The 15,102-nt window shown below is 48.6% G+C and overlaps 1 protein-coding gene across 4 annotated transcripts in view; it reads left to right on the forward strand.

The window, feature by feature from the left end:
• Window positions 1-15,102, forward strand: part of LOC138521418 (myosin light chain kinase, smooth muscle-like) — a 604,815-nt gene that overhangs the window by 124,290 nt on the left and 465,423 nt on the right. For all 4 annotated transcript variants that reach the window (XM_069634224.1, XM_069634225.1, XM_069634226.1 and 1 more), the window contains exon 2: window positions 5,828-5,944. In XM_069634224.1, coding sequence (XP_069490325.1) covers window positions 5,828-5,944 — 117 coding nt within the window. The remainder of the gene's footprint in view (window positions 1-5,827; window positions 5,945-15,102) is intronic.

A 15,102-nucleotide genomic window follows, 5' to 3' on the forward strand; every position in this document is an offset into this window, starting at 1 on the left:
GCTGGAAGTGTTCCAGCCAGAGGTGCGTCAGACAAACGCTCCCCATAGGACCAACTACTCTATTTTGGTGGCCATAGAGCGCTTTATTGATCGCCTGTATGTGGACAAATATTTTGGAGCCTGCCCCTGTATATTTGAAAGCTGTTGCGGATGTTGATGTTGGGCAGGCATAGACAAGGTCCAGTGTAGCTTTGAGTGGGGAGCCTGTGGGCCCAGAGGATCCAGAGGATTATGGAATTCTCGACTGTTTGGCTCTGGAATTAATATTGTCCTCTGGTAATTAGCCAGCCAGTTCTGGTCTCGATGCAGCCCAGACTCTTCACAGCAATCCCTGCAGTAGCTGATATCATCATGGAGGAGAGGGGCAGCTCTGCTGTTGGGGAGGGTTCATTTTTGATGGACCGGAATGTGAGTTGTTCCGCTGCCCCTCAGTTCTCTGCTGTGGGAGAGGCAGACACAGGTGCTGGCACAGGCGGCACTGGTCGGGTTGCCTCAAGTTTTGAAGACTCCTTTATGACATTTTCCCCTTTTTCATCGTTATTGGTGTGCTTGGATCAGAGACTCTTGGACCTGGCAGCAGCCGTGCGAGAATTGAGTGAATCAATGAAGGATGATGGTGGATTTATGGATAAATGTCTGGAGAGTCTTCTTAGACTGTTTAATACCCATCTGAGAACATGCTCGGCAGTGACAATGGAGTCAGGAGGAGTGGCGACTGGGTTGCGGGTAGTGGATGGTCCTACACAAACTCCTGTGGAATGGGGTCTATGCTATCCTATCGCACCAGTGGCAGCGCTTTTGTCTCGACCTAATGTGCCCGCTATTCTGCCCCCTATTCTGCCACATGGTACAGTGTCTTTTGGTTTTGCCCATAAGGTGACAGTCTTCGGTCCTTCTATTTCTACCACCCTCCCCTCTTCCCCAAGTGTGGCCCCAGCGGAAGTGCGTTCAGTGGGTTGTGTGGACCGCCAAGGGTTGCAAACGGGTTTGGTTGTTTCCTCGGCACCCCCTACTGTGCTCAATGCCCCTGTTAGTGCGCTGCATGGCGTCTCTGTATCCGGTGCCGATGATCCTTTGGTGGGGTAGCGGTCTATGAACTTGATATGTACCTTCAGAGGGAGAACGCATGGGAGTAAGAATGCTTACAAACGTACCCTTGTTGAAGCACTTTCAGAGATTCTGGGGGTTAAAGATATGACGAGCAGCATTTTTACAACTTGCCGTATCCTGTCGGATTACATGTTTTGTGGTGGCTGCAGCGTCAGCTTTGGTTTTATTAACCCGTATTTGAGGACATGTCTTTGGAATTGCAAAAAAAGCCTTGGCTTCCAAGGGAATTATGGTTTGCTTTAATGCCATCTTTAAAACCTGTCACTTCCATGATGCCTGGCTTGAGTCCACCTGGTGGGGTTCTGCCAGATTTTTCATCCTCACAGTCCCAAACTGCTGGGGCCCGAGTGCAGAACCTGATGGCAGGTTGGCTGCTTTTGGACTGTTCTCATGAAACCCTGGAAGTTGCAATAAAAGCCCCATCTATAGCCATTTCCCGGGGCGCCATAGACACTGTATATCGATGCATGGGGTTGGCCCATCCGCTTGGAGTTTGATGCTAACCCCGTTTATCGGGGGATGCTAGGGAGGGTTTAGTTAATGGTATTGAGCCTGGGCTGGCATTAGTTGGCGATTCTACTGCTGGCCCAGTGGTGGAGGAAGCAACAGCCCTGCATAGGCCCTTAGTAGGCGGTTCTAGGGCTCCGAGTGCGGTTGATAGCATTACAGTTCTATCGTGGAACATCAATGGGCTTGCCAATAAAGTATTCGATCCTGATTGGAACGCCCTGATAAATACCTATAGGGGGATATGTTTGCAGGAGACGTGGTCACCTACCCAGGTGCACATGCCTAATTATCAGGCCTTTTTCTCACCAGCTGTTAGATCCCCAAGGTGGCGCCCTAAGGGAGGGCTATTGATTTGGATTCATGCAGGCATTGAGACAGCTTGTAAAGTTCTGGACATGGGCTCATCTGACCTGCTTTGTGTGGTGTGCAACTACAGGAATGGCCCGACTGTCTTTTTCTTAAATATATACTTGAGGCAAAATCGGAGTACCATTGGAGCTGGCTTTGAACAAGCGCGCCCTACCCACTACTGCTTTCCCTTACTGCCAGTTATTTGTGCTGGGTGATATTAACTGCCAGTTGGAGGAACCGAGCCAGTCCATGTGGAATCTTGCTGTGGAAGATGAACTATGGGGTATCCCGTAGCCATTGGTCTCCCTGAGAATGCGTTGCTACCCCTTAGTGGGCAGGGTTCGGTCGATGTTATATGTCCATGGCCTGAGAGCTTGCAGTGGAAGGTTTTTGGAAGATTCTCTGGCACTCATTACCTTTCACACACAGACCAAATGGAGCCATATAGATTACATTTTTGCTCTTGCTTCCCACAGGGACGGGTTGGTCTCATTTAAGGTTTTGGAGAGAGCCGAGAGTGACCATGATCCGTTGGTGGTTTCTTTTTTGGTCTTTTCCCACACCAGTGGCCCAAGTAGGCCTTCCCCTCCACCAGTCAGCAGCCGTTCCCAGGCCCAAATTTCACATAGATGGCTACAATCACCAACAGCCGTTTTCCCGGCCATAATTTACGAGGCTTTGTTGTCAATCTTGGGAGTTTATGTCGAGACATATTCTCCTTTATTACATGTACATTTTTACAGACTGTTGATCGAGAGACTGTCCCCGTTCATCACAAAGGAAAGACGGCCGTTAAAAAAGCTCAGGCATGACTATAAACTCATGCTTGTCGAAAGGAAGAGAGAACAGGGTAAAAGCATTTGGTCAGTTCTTGGTAGGGCTGCCGGGTCAAACGATTCTAAAGAGTTTTGGCATTTGGTGAAGAAAACTCTTGAACCGGAGCAGCCGGGTGTGGTAAGCAACATCTCCTTGGAGGCCCGGTATGATCAGTTTACTGTTTTATATGCTGCAGGGCGGTCGGTGCTCACCAGTGGGGAGAAGATGGGACAGACAGGGACAGGCACTGTTATCCTTTTTTCCCTCCAATGAGAGTAGGATTGATCCAATAACAGCCCTAGAAGTAGGACAGGTGCTGTCTGAAGTGAAAAAGGGAAAGGCCCTGGCCGGGACTGTATTCCCATTGATCTTTTTAAAAGTGAACCTATGTTATGGGTACCTTTTTTAACAACATTTTTTAATGGTGTTTTTTCTAGCAACCTCCCCCTGAGCAGTTGGAGGGAGGCAACCATCATCCCACTATCTAAGAAAGGCGATGGGGATTCGCTGTGTAAATATAGGACGATTTCATTGATTGATTCATTGGCAAAACTTTTTTCAGGGTGGTTTTGCACCGCTTGAAGGATTGGGTTGGCAGAAACGGAATTCTTTCCAATGTGCAAGTGGCATTTAGAGCGGGTATCTCCGCATTAGACCAGGCTATGAGGCTCGACCTCTTATGCAGGAAATATGCGCTTCTTAATTCACAGTGCTAGTATTTGGCTTTTGTCGATCTACAATCAGCCTTTGATACACAGTGGGAAGGAGGATGCCAAAAGATCCGGGATATGTTTGATGGCCCAAAAGTTAAAACATTCCTCCAATGCAAGGTGGACTTCTGAGTAGAAGAGGCGGAGAGGTTTTGATATTTCCAAATAAGGCGCTGGCTAATGCAGCCAGTTATGAAGGAAGCAGCAATCTGCTGCTTACCCCCATTGGGAAATATTTGGTGTCTGAATCTGGAGATAGGCGCCTAGTGAGGGTACTTTACTGTTTTATCACACAAGGCGAGGAACCAGGGTAAGGAGATATATGACATCCTGGCAAGGACTTACGGGCCACGAGATTGAGGCAACGGAATGTATGCAATTGTGGGGTAACATTCCTAGGCTTACAAGATCACTACAGATACAGGAAACATGGGTTAAATTCATGCTGCAGTGGCACCTAACCCCAGATAAAATACACAAATTCTGGCCCCAGTATCTAATCTATGCTGAAGGCAATGTGGAATGGTGGGGACCTGGAACCATATCTGGTGGGACTGCCCCTTAATCCAGGCCTACTGGAAGGTAACATCGGAAGCACTGGCAGAAGCACTGGGCCCGAAGGACGGAGGTAACAGAGGGCTGTCCATTTTGGGGTTCGGGGGACAGTTGGATGAGCTTTTCTCCAGAGCGGAGTTGAACATTTACGTGATTCTGATGATGGCAGGGGCTCTGGGGGTGGCACAAAAATGAAAATAAAAGGATCACCGAGCCGAGCACGAATGGGTGGGGAAAGTCTGGAACTTTGCAGGACTGGAATGGGGTACCTACTCGCTGCAAGGGGATCATCAAGGTTTTTGGGAGGACTGGTCCCGGACTTTGGACTTTGGAGGGGCAAGGGCGACTTGGTGCCTGAGGAGAATGAGACTGCTTGGCTTGGTGGAATAACAACCAGGCGATGGGCTAACACAATGATACGAGGCAAAAGAAATTTGAATGGAATGCAAACAAGGAGGTCTGGACTCTTGATGGGGGTAGGGGTTTGATTAATTGTGAATATGCCAATAAAAAGCTATATGGAAAAAAAGCACTCATAAACATCTTTCTGCTCTAAGTAGGCCATAAGAAATGTAGCAGTGTACCTTGACTTTGTGCATTTACTGGACAACATTATTTCAAATAATCTTTTCAAATCTGTATAGTCTGCTAAATACCAGTGAAACGGCCTGCACAGTGATAAGCACCTCTAAACTGATTTTGCTATTGCATTTATAGACTGAGGCATGACACGCTAGTGACCTCTACCCCCTCCCACACATAGACCCCAACCATCAGACCAGTGGCTCTGCCAGTATACCTGCACCAGTAGCTACTTGACCATAGGTTCTCACCTCCGGATGGACAGTATGTCACTGCCGCAAACTACCTAGGTTATTTACCTGCCTCCACCCACTACCTCTCCTTCCCCTAACCCTCATCTTCCAGGGCCATGTTCCAACAGGCCACCAAATTGGCAGAAGTTATGCTCTATTAAAACCACTTTACATTCCATGCGGAAAGCCCTGCCACAAAGAGACTCCCACACCCAGCGGTAAAGGAAGAAGAGTGGGATAGGAAACTTGAGGGTGGGGGAATGGCACCTTTGAAAATTAGAGGGGGGAACATCCCCCTAGGCCCTCAGGCTCCTGGTGGTTGCACGTATGTGAGTGGGAAGGAACTGGTCAACAGGCCCGGACTGGCCTATATGGCAATCGGGCAATGCCCAATGTTCAGGACCAACATGCTAGTGTGTGGAAGTTTTTTTTAGTCAAAGTGAGACAGTTTGTTCAGTTACTTTACTGTGTAGCTAGGAGGTTTGACGAGTGTTACTGAACGAATATTCTTTAGAATACAGACTCTGCAACACATTTTATCAAAAAACACAACTTTGGGTACTTTTGAAACAGTTTCTCACAAAAGGAATGTATTGCATTTGGGTCTGTGGGATACTTTTTCATTAGTGCCCGAGCAGGGCCGGCCTTAGGGCAGGGGCACTGCAAGTGCCCTATTGAAATGAAATTTGCCTGGCTCTCGGGAGCGGAGCACATTTAATAACAATAGGGTGCTGATGGGCTCCCCTCACACCGGGGCGCTGCCTCCACTAAGGCCGTCCCTGTGCCCGAGCCATGTTTGTGCCCCAGTCTGACACTGCTGGCCAAGCTTCCCTTTCGTTCTATAAGAGACCACTTTTCAGGTGTGACTCTAGCAGAAGGCAACTTCATGTTGTGTTAGTTCTCCTTTTACCCGCTTCCTTGGTGCTTCTAACCATTCCTGTGCTCTGCTTTTCTGTTTAGAGCCTCCAGCTTTCTCTCGCCCGCTGCGGAACTGCCCAGCACCGGAACGGAGTGGCCCCACGCGGGAGGGCCAGGTCACAGGAAAGCCACCAATCACTGTCTCATGGCTGAACAATGGTGAGTGATGCTCCAGCCGCCCATGTGGAGGGAAGAAGGCAAGGGTGGACTAGGAACCAAAAGAGGTCCTGGAAATAATGTTCTAAGTGGCCCCATATTATACATTTTCAGCAAGCCTCAAATAAACTAGGGTAATACAATTTTAGAGGGTCTAGCTTTGAGTGGAAAATCGAGAATCGCACTGAGATGGTGATAAAAAACTTTCGATGACAGGGAAAAAATAGATTTCTGTGCATTTGAATTGCACATGCCTTGATAGGTGTGGTCATTTCAATCCAGGCATGCACAGGAATTCAGATATTGCTATGTCGCACCTGCGGGAGGAAAGGGTTAAAATGCTATGCACGACAGTTCCACTTTGACAGGCATAGAGTAAGTATCACTTTGAAATGGAGAGTGCATTCCTTCAGCTATCCCTCCGCAAATACCTCCCCTCTCAAGCTCTTCGCTCCTCTACCTCTAACTCCCTCAGGGTCAGGCGTTTTCAAAGAAACGAGCTGGGGGTAGATCTCTGTCTTCGGCTGGGGCCTCCCTCTGGAACAGCCTCCCTGCCACTCTGAAACTTGAGGACAACCATCTCTGGTTCCGGAAGTACCTCAAGACTTTCCTCTTTGCATCTGCCTTTGCTCCCCCTCTGCCCTGCTGATCTGCTCTCTCTTGGCACTGTGCATCTGGCCACCCTCTGTCCCCGGGGCCCAGGTACCGGCTCACCCTGCCACCCTCCTGCACTGCCTCCCAGCCACCCCTTGCACTGGGGACTTTATCTGTACCCTTACAGTCCCCCAACCCCTATTTTCTTCTTTTTATGCACTTATCAGACTTACCCAGTTCTGTTGCTGTAAACACAGCACTTGCCACTTGCTGGCTGCACTCCCCCTGTTTATTGCTCCATTATCTATTTATTTGTATTTATTATTATTTATCTGTTTCTCCTCTGCTCCGCACTGTCCACTCTCCCCCTTCCATGCATTTTTCCTCCTTTCCCTTTCCCATGCACTTGCACCTTCTCAAAGTCACTGGACCTAGTAAGATTGTTGTTTTGTTCTCCCCTGTTCCCCTCGCTTGCCTTGTCGCGCTCTGAACTCTTGTGCATGAGCGCGATACAAATAAAATATTATATCATATCATATTCTGATATTGCAAGGCAATGGTTTCCTTAAAAGATTTTTTATTGTGCACGCAAGAAATAATGTCATAATTACACCATATTTCGTCATCTTCGCTAGTGTTGGAGGGGAATTTACAAAAACAGCTTACCCCTGAACAATGGTCCCAGGTCAAGGGTAATACATTGAAGGAACCTAATATGTGCAATAACTTCTTTGATGTTTGCACTTGGGTGGATCACCTGTACAAGTATGTTAAAGAACACCAGCAGATGAAAAGTGATACATCATGTCAAACGGAAACTCCATCTGATGTCCAACAGTGCCCTGATAAAAAGGACACTTCCTGTCAGACAAAACGGATTACTCTTCTCAAACGATCACAGACAAAGTTGATTACTGTTCTTCTGTAGGATTAATGTAAAGGTTGCTCCATTTATTCCTTCAGTGATATCCAATGAACAAGTTCAGTCGCCGACTAATACACCTCCTATTGGTGTATGGAGACCCAAAATAGGTCCTGCTTGGCCGCGCCACTGTAGAAATACTAGACCTGATGTAGCTATTACTGGTAGATTGTGAGGGGAAAAATCTCAAATACCAGCAACAAAAGAAAGCACCATAAGGGACTTTGCTCTGCAGTGCAGAAATGTTATCATTACCAATCTTGAGAAAGAACCCAGAGCGGCCTCATGTAATAAAATACTGACCTGGCTCTGTCAGAGAATGGGACTTGGGACTGTCAGAACCTACCATTTAAAAGTCCTACGTAGGTTTCAGAATGAGGGTTGGCGTGCGGATAAGAATAAACAGTGTACCTTGGTAGGATGTGGAACTAGTAATCTGCCATATATTTAAGTATGTGTAAATACTTACCCAAGGTGTCCTCGAATCTGGGATTGACAACAGATTAGATCAAGGCTCAATTGTGTGTATAAGAACTCTTTGTCACTTTTTTGAGAATCTCGATGTTGTAATTGTTCTTAATATTTTGTATGTCTTGTCTTTTGGTCTTTGTTACTGTGTGCTCCCTGATGCCCGCGGGCTCTGGCGCGATATAAAATAAATAAATAAATAAATAGGATGTACGTTAGACAATAACAGCCTAAGCATAGGTTATCTTTCCTCTAGAGAAGTTGTAAACCTTTGACTCTCTAGATGTTTTGGACTACAACTACCATCAGCCCTTTCCAGGATAGTCAATGATGGGGTATCATGGGACTCGCAGTCCAAAACATCAGAAGAGCCGTAGTGATAGCCGGAATATCTAGAATTGGGATGTAAAGGTATGTTTTATATTAGTGCACATACATCTGTTTTAGCAATGAGAGATGCCTTAACAATGCTTCGTGTGCAAGCCCCATTCCCTTTCAGGCGTAGAGGGTGTGTGGCACAAACCATTTTTAGTTTCTGCCTCTGCAGGAGCTGGGATAGAAACATCTAAAGCAACCCAGCAGGCCTACCTTTGGTAAAGAAACTGAGCCTGCACTCTCGGGTACGGAAAAGGAGCGCTCAAGCCAAACCGGTATATCTTGGTGCTAAATATGTTTCTCTTTCTCTGCATATATGAATGTATATCGTTTGTATCTTACAGTCCGTTGTCTATTGTTTATGAAACAGTGGTTTATATGTGAAGCACCCTGCATAGTGGGGGGAGAGCTGACGAGACCCTCAGAGGGCAAGGACCCAGCTGCTGCCATCTCCTCTCTGGGTGTCTCCTCAGCTCTCCCCAGTTTCTCTCAGGGATTTCCAGTTTTCCTCCCAAGGTGGCCTCAGCCAAACAGAGGGATTGGAGGGGAAACCCAACCAATGGGCATCAATATTACTCCGGGGACCTCGTCCCCAATTGGATGACAGACAACCGGATTTTACAGACCAGCACGCTTTGCTGGGCAATGCCCAGAATATCTTTGGGTCTTCACTGCCCTTCACCAATATTTATTCAGGAAATAACGCCAGGAAAAGATCTTGGACTAAATTATGTGCAGGTGCTCAGCCTGGTGTGGGGATGTGTCCAAGCCCCCATCGTGGAGCCATCAGTAAACAATATTTCTAATGTGCTTCCCCTGCATATGTGACAGGCACAATGTGTGTGGATTATCATCGGAGGAGTGCATCCTGCACAGGGAAAGCATGACTCACTGTGGACAGGCACAATGTGTGTGGATTATCATCGGAGGAGTGCATCCTGCACAGGGAAAGCATGACTCACTGTGGACAGGCACAATGTGTGTGGATTATCATCGGAGGAGTGCATCCTGCACAGGGAAAGCATGACTCCACACTGTGGACAGGCACAATGTGTGTGGATTATCATCGGAGGAGTGCATCCTGCACAGGGAAAGCATGACTCACTGTGGACAGGCACAATGTGTGTGGATTATCATCGGAGGAGTGCATCCTGGACAGGGAAAGTATGACTCACTGTGGACAGGCACAATGTGTGCGGATTATCATCGGAGGAGTGCATCCTGCACAGGGAAAGCATGACTCCACACTGTGGACAGGCACAATGTGTGTGGATTATCATCGGAGGAGTGCATCCTGCACAGGGAAAGCATGACTCACTGTGGACAGGCACAATGTGTGTGGATTATCATCCGAGGAGTGCATCCTGGACAGGGAAAGCATGACTCACTGTGGACAGGCACAATGTGTGCGGATTATCATCGGAGGAGTGCATCCTGCACAGGGAAAGCATGACTCCACACTGTGGACAGGCACAATGTGTGTGGATTATCATCGGAGGAGTGTGTGCATCCTGCACAGGGAAAGCATGACTCACTGTGGACAGGCACAATGTGTGTGGATTATCATCGGAGGAGTGCATCCTGCACAGGGAAAGCATGACTCACTGTGGACAGGCACAATGTGTGTGGATTATCATCGGAGGAGGGGCTTCTCCCCCAGGCCCAGCTCAATGGCCCAGGGCCAGCGGGATTAACTACCTGTGCTTGCCCTGCATATCCTGCACAGGGAAAGCATGACTCACTGTGGACAGGCACAATGTGTGTGGATTATCATCGGAGGAGTGCATCCTGCACAGGGAAAGCATGACTCCACACTGTGGACAGGCACAATGTGTGTGGATTATCATCGGAGGAGTGCATCCTGCACAGGGAAAGCATGACTCACTGTGGACAGGCACAATGTGTGTGGATTATCATCGGAGGAGTGCATCCTGCACAGGGAAAGCATGACTCCACACTGTGGACAGGCACAATGTGTGTGGATTATCATCGGAGGAGTGCATCCTGCACAGGGAAAGCATGACTCACTGTGGACAGGCACAATGGGTGTGGATTATCATCGGAGGAGTGCATCCTGCACAGGGAAAGCATGCCTCACTCTGGACAGGCACAATGTGTGTGGATTATCATCGGAGGAGTGCATCCTGCACAGGGAAAGCATGACTCACTGTGGACAGGCACAATGTGTGTGGATTATCATCGGAGGAGTGCATCCTGCACAGGGAAAGCATGACTCACTGTGGACAGGCACAATGTGTGTGGATTATCATCGGAGGAGTGCATCCTGCACAGGGAAAGCATGACTCACTGTGGACAGGCACAATGTGTGTGGATTATCATCGGAGGAGTGCATCCTGCACAGGGAAAGCATGACTCACTGTGGACAGGCATAATGTGTGTGGATTATCATCGGAGGAGGCGCTTCTCCCCCATGCCCAGCTCAATGGCCCAGGGCCAGCGGGATTACCTACCTGTGCTTCCCCTGCATATCCTGCACAGGGAAAGCATGACTCACTGTGGACAGGCACAATGTGTCTGGATTATCATCGGAGGAGTGCATCCTGCACAGGGAAAGCATGACTCACTTTGGACAGGCACAATGTGTGTGGATTATCATCGGAGGAGTGCATCCTGGACAGGGAAAGTATGACTCACTGTGGACAGGCACAATGTGTGCGGATTATCATCGGAGGAGTGCATCCTGCACAGGGAAAGCATGACTCCACACTGTGGACAGGCACAATGTGTGTGGATTATCATCGGAGGAGTGCATCCTGCACAGGGAAAGCATGACTCACTGTGGACAGGCACAATGTGTGTGGATTATCATCGGAGGAGTGCATCCTGGACAGGGAAAGCATGACTCACTGTGGACAGGCACAATGTGTGCGGATTATCATCGGAGGAGTGCATCGTGCACAGGGAAAGCATGACTCCACACTGTGGACAGGCACAATGTGTGTGGATTATCATCGGAGGAGTGCATCCTGCACAGGGAAAGCATGACTCAACTGTGGACAGGCACAATGTGTGTGGATTATCATCGGAGGAGTATGTGCACCCTGCACAGGGAAAGCATGACTCACTGTGGACAGGCACAATGTGTGTGGATTATCATCGGAGGAGTGCATCCTGCACAGGGAAAGCATGACTCACTGTGGACAGGCACAATGTGTGTGGATTATCATCGGAGGAGGGGCTTCTCCCCCATGCCCAGCTCAATGGCCCAGGGCCAGCGGGATTAACTACCTGTGCTTCCCCTGCATATCCTGCACAGGGAAAGCATGACTCATTGTGGACAGGCACAATGTGTGTGGATTATCATCGGAGGAGTACATCCTGCACACGGAAAGCATGACTCACTGTGGACAGGCACAATGTGTCTGGATTATCATCGGAGGAGTGCATCCTGCACAGGGAAAGCATGCACTGTGGACAGGCACAATGTGTGTGGATTATCATCGGAGGAGTGCATCCTGCAAAGGGAAAGCATGACTCCACACTGTGGACAGGCACAATGTGTGTGGATTATCATCGGAGGAGTGCATCCTGCACAGGGAAAGCATGACTCACTGTGGACAGGCACAATGTGTGTGGATTATCATTGGAGGAGTGCATCCTGCACAGGGAAAGCATGACTCCACACTGTGGACAGGCACAATGTGTGTGGATTATCATCGGAGGAGTGCATCCTGCACAGGGAAAGCATGACTCACTGTGGACAGGCACAATGGGTGTGGATTATCATCGGAGGAGTGCATCCTGCACAGGGAAAGCATGCCTCACTGTGGACAGGCACAATGTGTGTGGATTATCATCGGAGGAGTGCATCCTGCACAGGGAAAGCATGACTCACTGTGGACAGGCACAATGTGTGTGGATTATCATCGGAGGAGTGCATCCTGCACAGGGAAAGCATGACTCACTGTGGACAGGCACAATGTGTGTGGATTATCATCGGAGGAGTGCATCCTGCACAGGGAAAGCATGACTCTCTGTGGACAGGCACAATGTGTGTGGATTATCATCGGAGGAGTGCATCCTGCACAGGGAAAGCATGACTCACTGTGGACAGGCATAATGTGTGTGGATTATCATCGGAGGAGGCGCTTCTCCCCCATGCCCAGCTCAATGGCCCAGGGCCAGCGGGATTACCTATCTGTGCTTCCCCTGCATATCCTGCACAGGGAAAGCATGACTCACTGTGGACAGGCACAATGTGTCTGGATTATCATCGGAGGAGTGCATCCTGCACAGGGAAAGCATGACTCACTGTGGACAGGCACAATGTGTGTGGATTATCATCGGAGGAGTGCATCCTGGACAGGGAAAGTATGACTCACTGTGGACAGGCACAATGTGTGCAGATTATCATCGGAGGAGTGCATCCTGCACAGGGAAAGCATGACTCCACACTGTGGACAGGCACAATGTGTGTGGATTATCATCGGAGGAGCGCATCCTGCACAGGGAAAGCATGACTCACTGTGGACAGGCACAATGTGTGTGGATTATCATCAGAGGAGTGCATCCTGGACAGGGAAAGCATGACTCACTGTGGACAGGCACAATGTGTGCGGATTATCATCGGAGGAGTGCATCCTGCACAGGGAAAGCATGACTCCACACTGTGGACAGGCACAATGTGTGTGGATTATCATCGGAGGAGTGCATCCTGCACAGGGAAAGCATGACTCACTGTGGACAGGCACAATGTGTGTGGATTATCATCGGAGGAGTGTGTGCATCCTGCACAGGGAAAGCATGACTCACTGTGGACAGGCACAATGTGTGTGGATTATCATCGGAGGAGTGCATCCTGCACAGGGAAAGCATGACTCACTGTGGACAGGCACAATGTGTGTGGATTATCATCGGAGGAGGGGCTTCTCCCCCATGCCCAGCTCAATGGCCCAGGGCCAGCGGGATTAACTACCTGTGCTTCCCCTGCATATCCTGCACAGGGAAAGCATGACTCACTGTGGACAGGCACAATGTGTGTGGATTATCATCGGAGGAGTGCATCCTGCACAGGGAAAGCATGACTCACTGTGGACAGGCACAATGTGTGTGGATTATCATCGGAGGAGTGCATCCTGCACAGGGAAAGCATGCACTGTGGACAGGCACAATGTGTGTGGATTATCATCGGAGGAGTGCATCCTGCAAAGGGAAAGCATGACTCCACACTGTGGACAGGCACAATGTGTGTGGATTATCATCGGAGGAGTGCATCCTGCACAGGGAAAGCATGCACTGTGGACAGGCACAATGTGTGTGGATTATCATCGGAGGAGTGCATCCTGCACAGGGAAAGCATGACTCACTGTGCACAGGCACAATGTGTGTGGATTATCATCGGAGGAGGGGCTTCTCCCCCATGCCCACCTCAATGGCCCAGTGCCAGCGGGATGAACTACCTGCGCTCCGAAGCATGTTCTAGTCTGGGACTGGGAGGCCTTGTGGTGGGGACCAGCATAGGCAGGGGTGAGTCCCGCAACAGGGCATTTCCCCACTCCCTGCGAGCCTGCCCAAGGCCGCAAGGGATTGTTCTAGGACGCCCAGATTTGCCCATGGGTGGGGCGCCTTTGTGGCACTGCAGCCGAGTGGTATGAACAAACCAAATGATTGACTGCAGATAGTGAAGTTTAAACAGCTTTATTTTAGGGATAAACTATTATTTCGAATTCTTTTTTAGAATCCTCAGTCTCTTTATGAAGGCCCTTCACCTCTTCAGCTCGGTATCACAGTCTTTTTGTTCGTTCAGTCTGTTTCTAAGGGGCTCCCTGCCCTAACATTCCTCCTCCCTATGTTTCATAGTCCTCTGCCACTTTGCTTTATATTTCTTGTCCGTTTAGTTTGCTGTTAATTTTAGAACTATCTCCTTAACTTGATCCTTTCCCCATTTTGTCCATCACAAAGTTTATGAACATCTCTGACTAACTTTGGAAACTTGACCGCTGCTTGCACTCTTGCTTCCTCCTCTTGGACTTCTTCCATCCATTGTGTATAAAGTGCCCTATACATGTTCAATAAAATAAAATAAATAAAACTTTCCATACGTCCTTGTATCTCCCCACCTGATTACTCGTCATGTGATTCCGGCACCTATAGGGTCAAGTGTTCTTGTGACTTCTAGGCACCTGTTTGAATCGTGCATGTCTTAGGTTTAAGTGTTTGGCTTTGTGGACAGCCACCAATTCTAAAGTTGTATTGGGAATCCCACCATTTCGACACCACCATTGAGAACAAGTATTCTCAATACTGCGCCTCTTCAAGATCTCTGACTTCTTTCTCAACACCTCTCAGTGTCCTCAATAACGTACCTCTTCATGATCTCTGGCTTCTTTCTCAGCACCTCTCAGTGTTCTCAATAACGTACCTCTTCATGATCTCTGACTTCTTTCTCAACACCTCTCAGTGTCCTCAATAACGTACCTCTTCATGATCTCTGACTTCTTTCTCAACACCTCTCAGTGTCCTCAATAACGTACCTCTTCATGATCTCTGACTTCTTTCTCAGCACCTCTCAGTGTCCTCAATAACGTACCTCTTCATGTTCTCTGGCTTCTCTCTTAGCACCTCTATGTTTTTAAAAACGGTGCCTCTTCAAGTTCTCTGACTTCTTTCTCAACACCTCTGAATGTTTTTAATAATGTAAGTCTTCAACGTCACTGGCGCCTTTCTCAGCACCTCTCAGTGTTCTCAATACTGTACTCTTCAGGTTCTCTGGCTTCTTTCTCAGCAGCTTTATGTTTGTTAATACTGTGTCTCTTCAGAGGCTCTCTTCTTCGCTTAGCAC

Source organism: Ambystoma mexicanum, chromosome 13 (assembly GCF_040938575.1).
Source record: "Ambystoma mexicanum isolate Mex_15411 chromosome 13, UKY_AmexF1_1, whole genome shotgun sequence".
In the NCBI taxonomy this organism is placed as follows: domain Eukaryota; kingdom Metazoa; phylum Chordata; class Amphibia; order Caudata; family Ambystomatidae; genus Ambystoma; species Ambystoma mexicanum.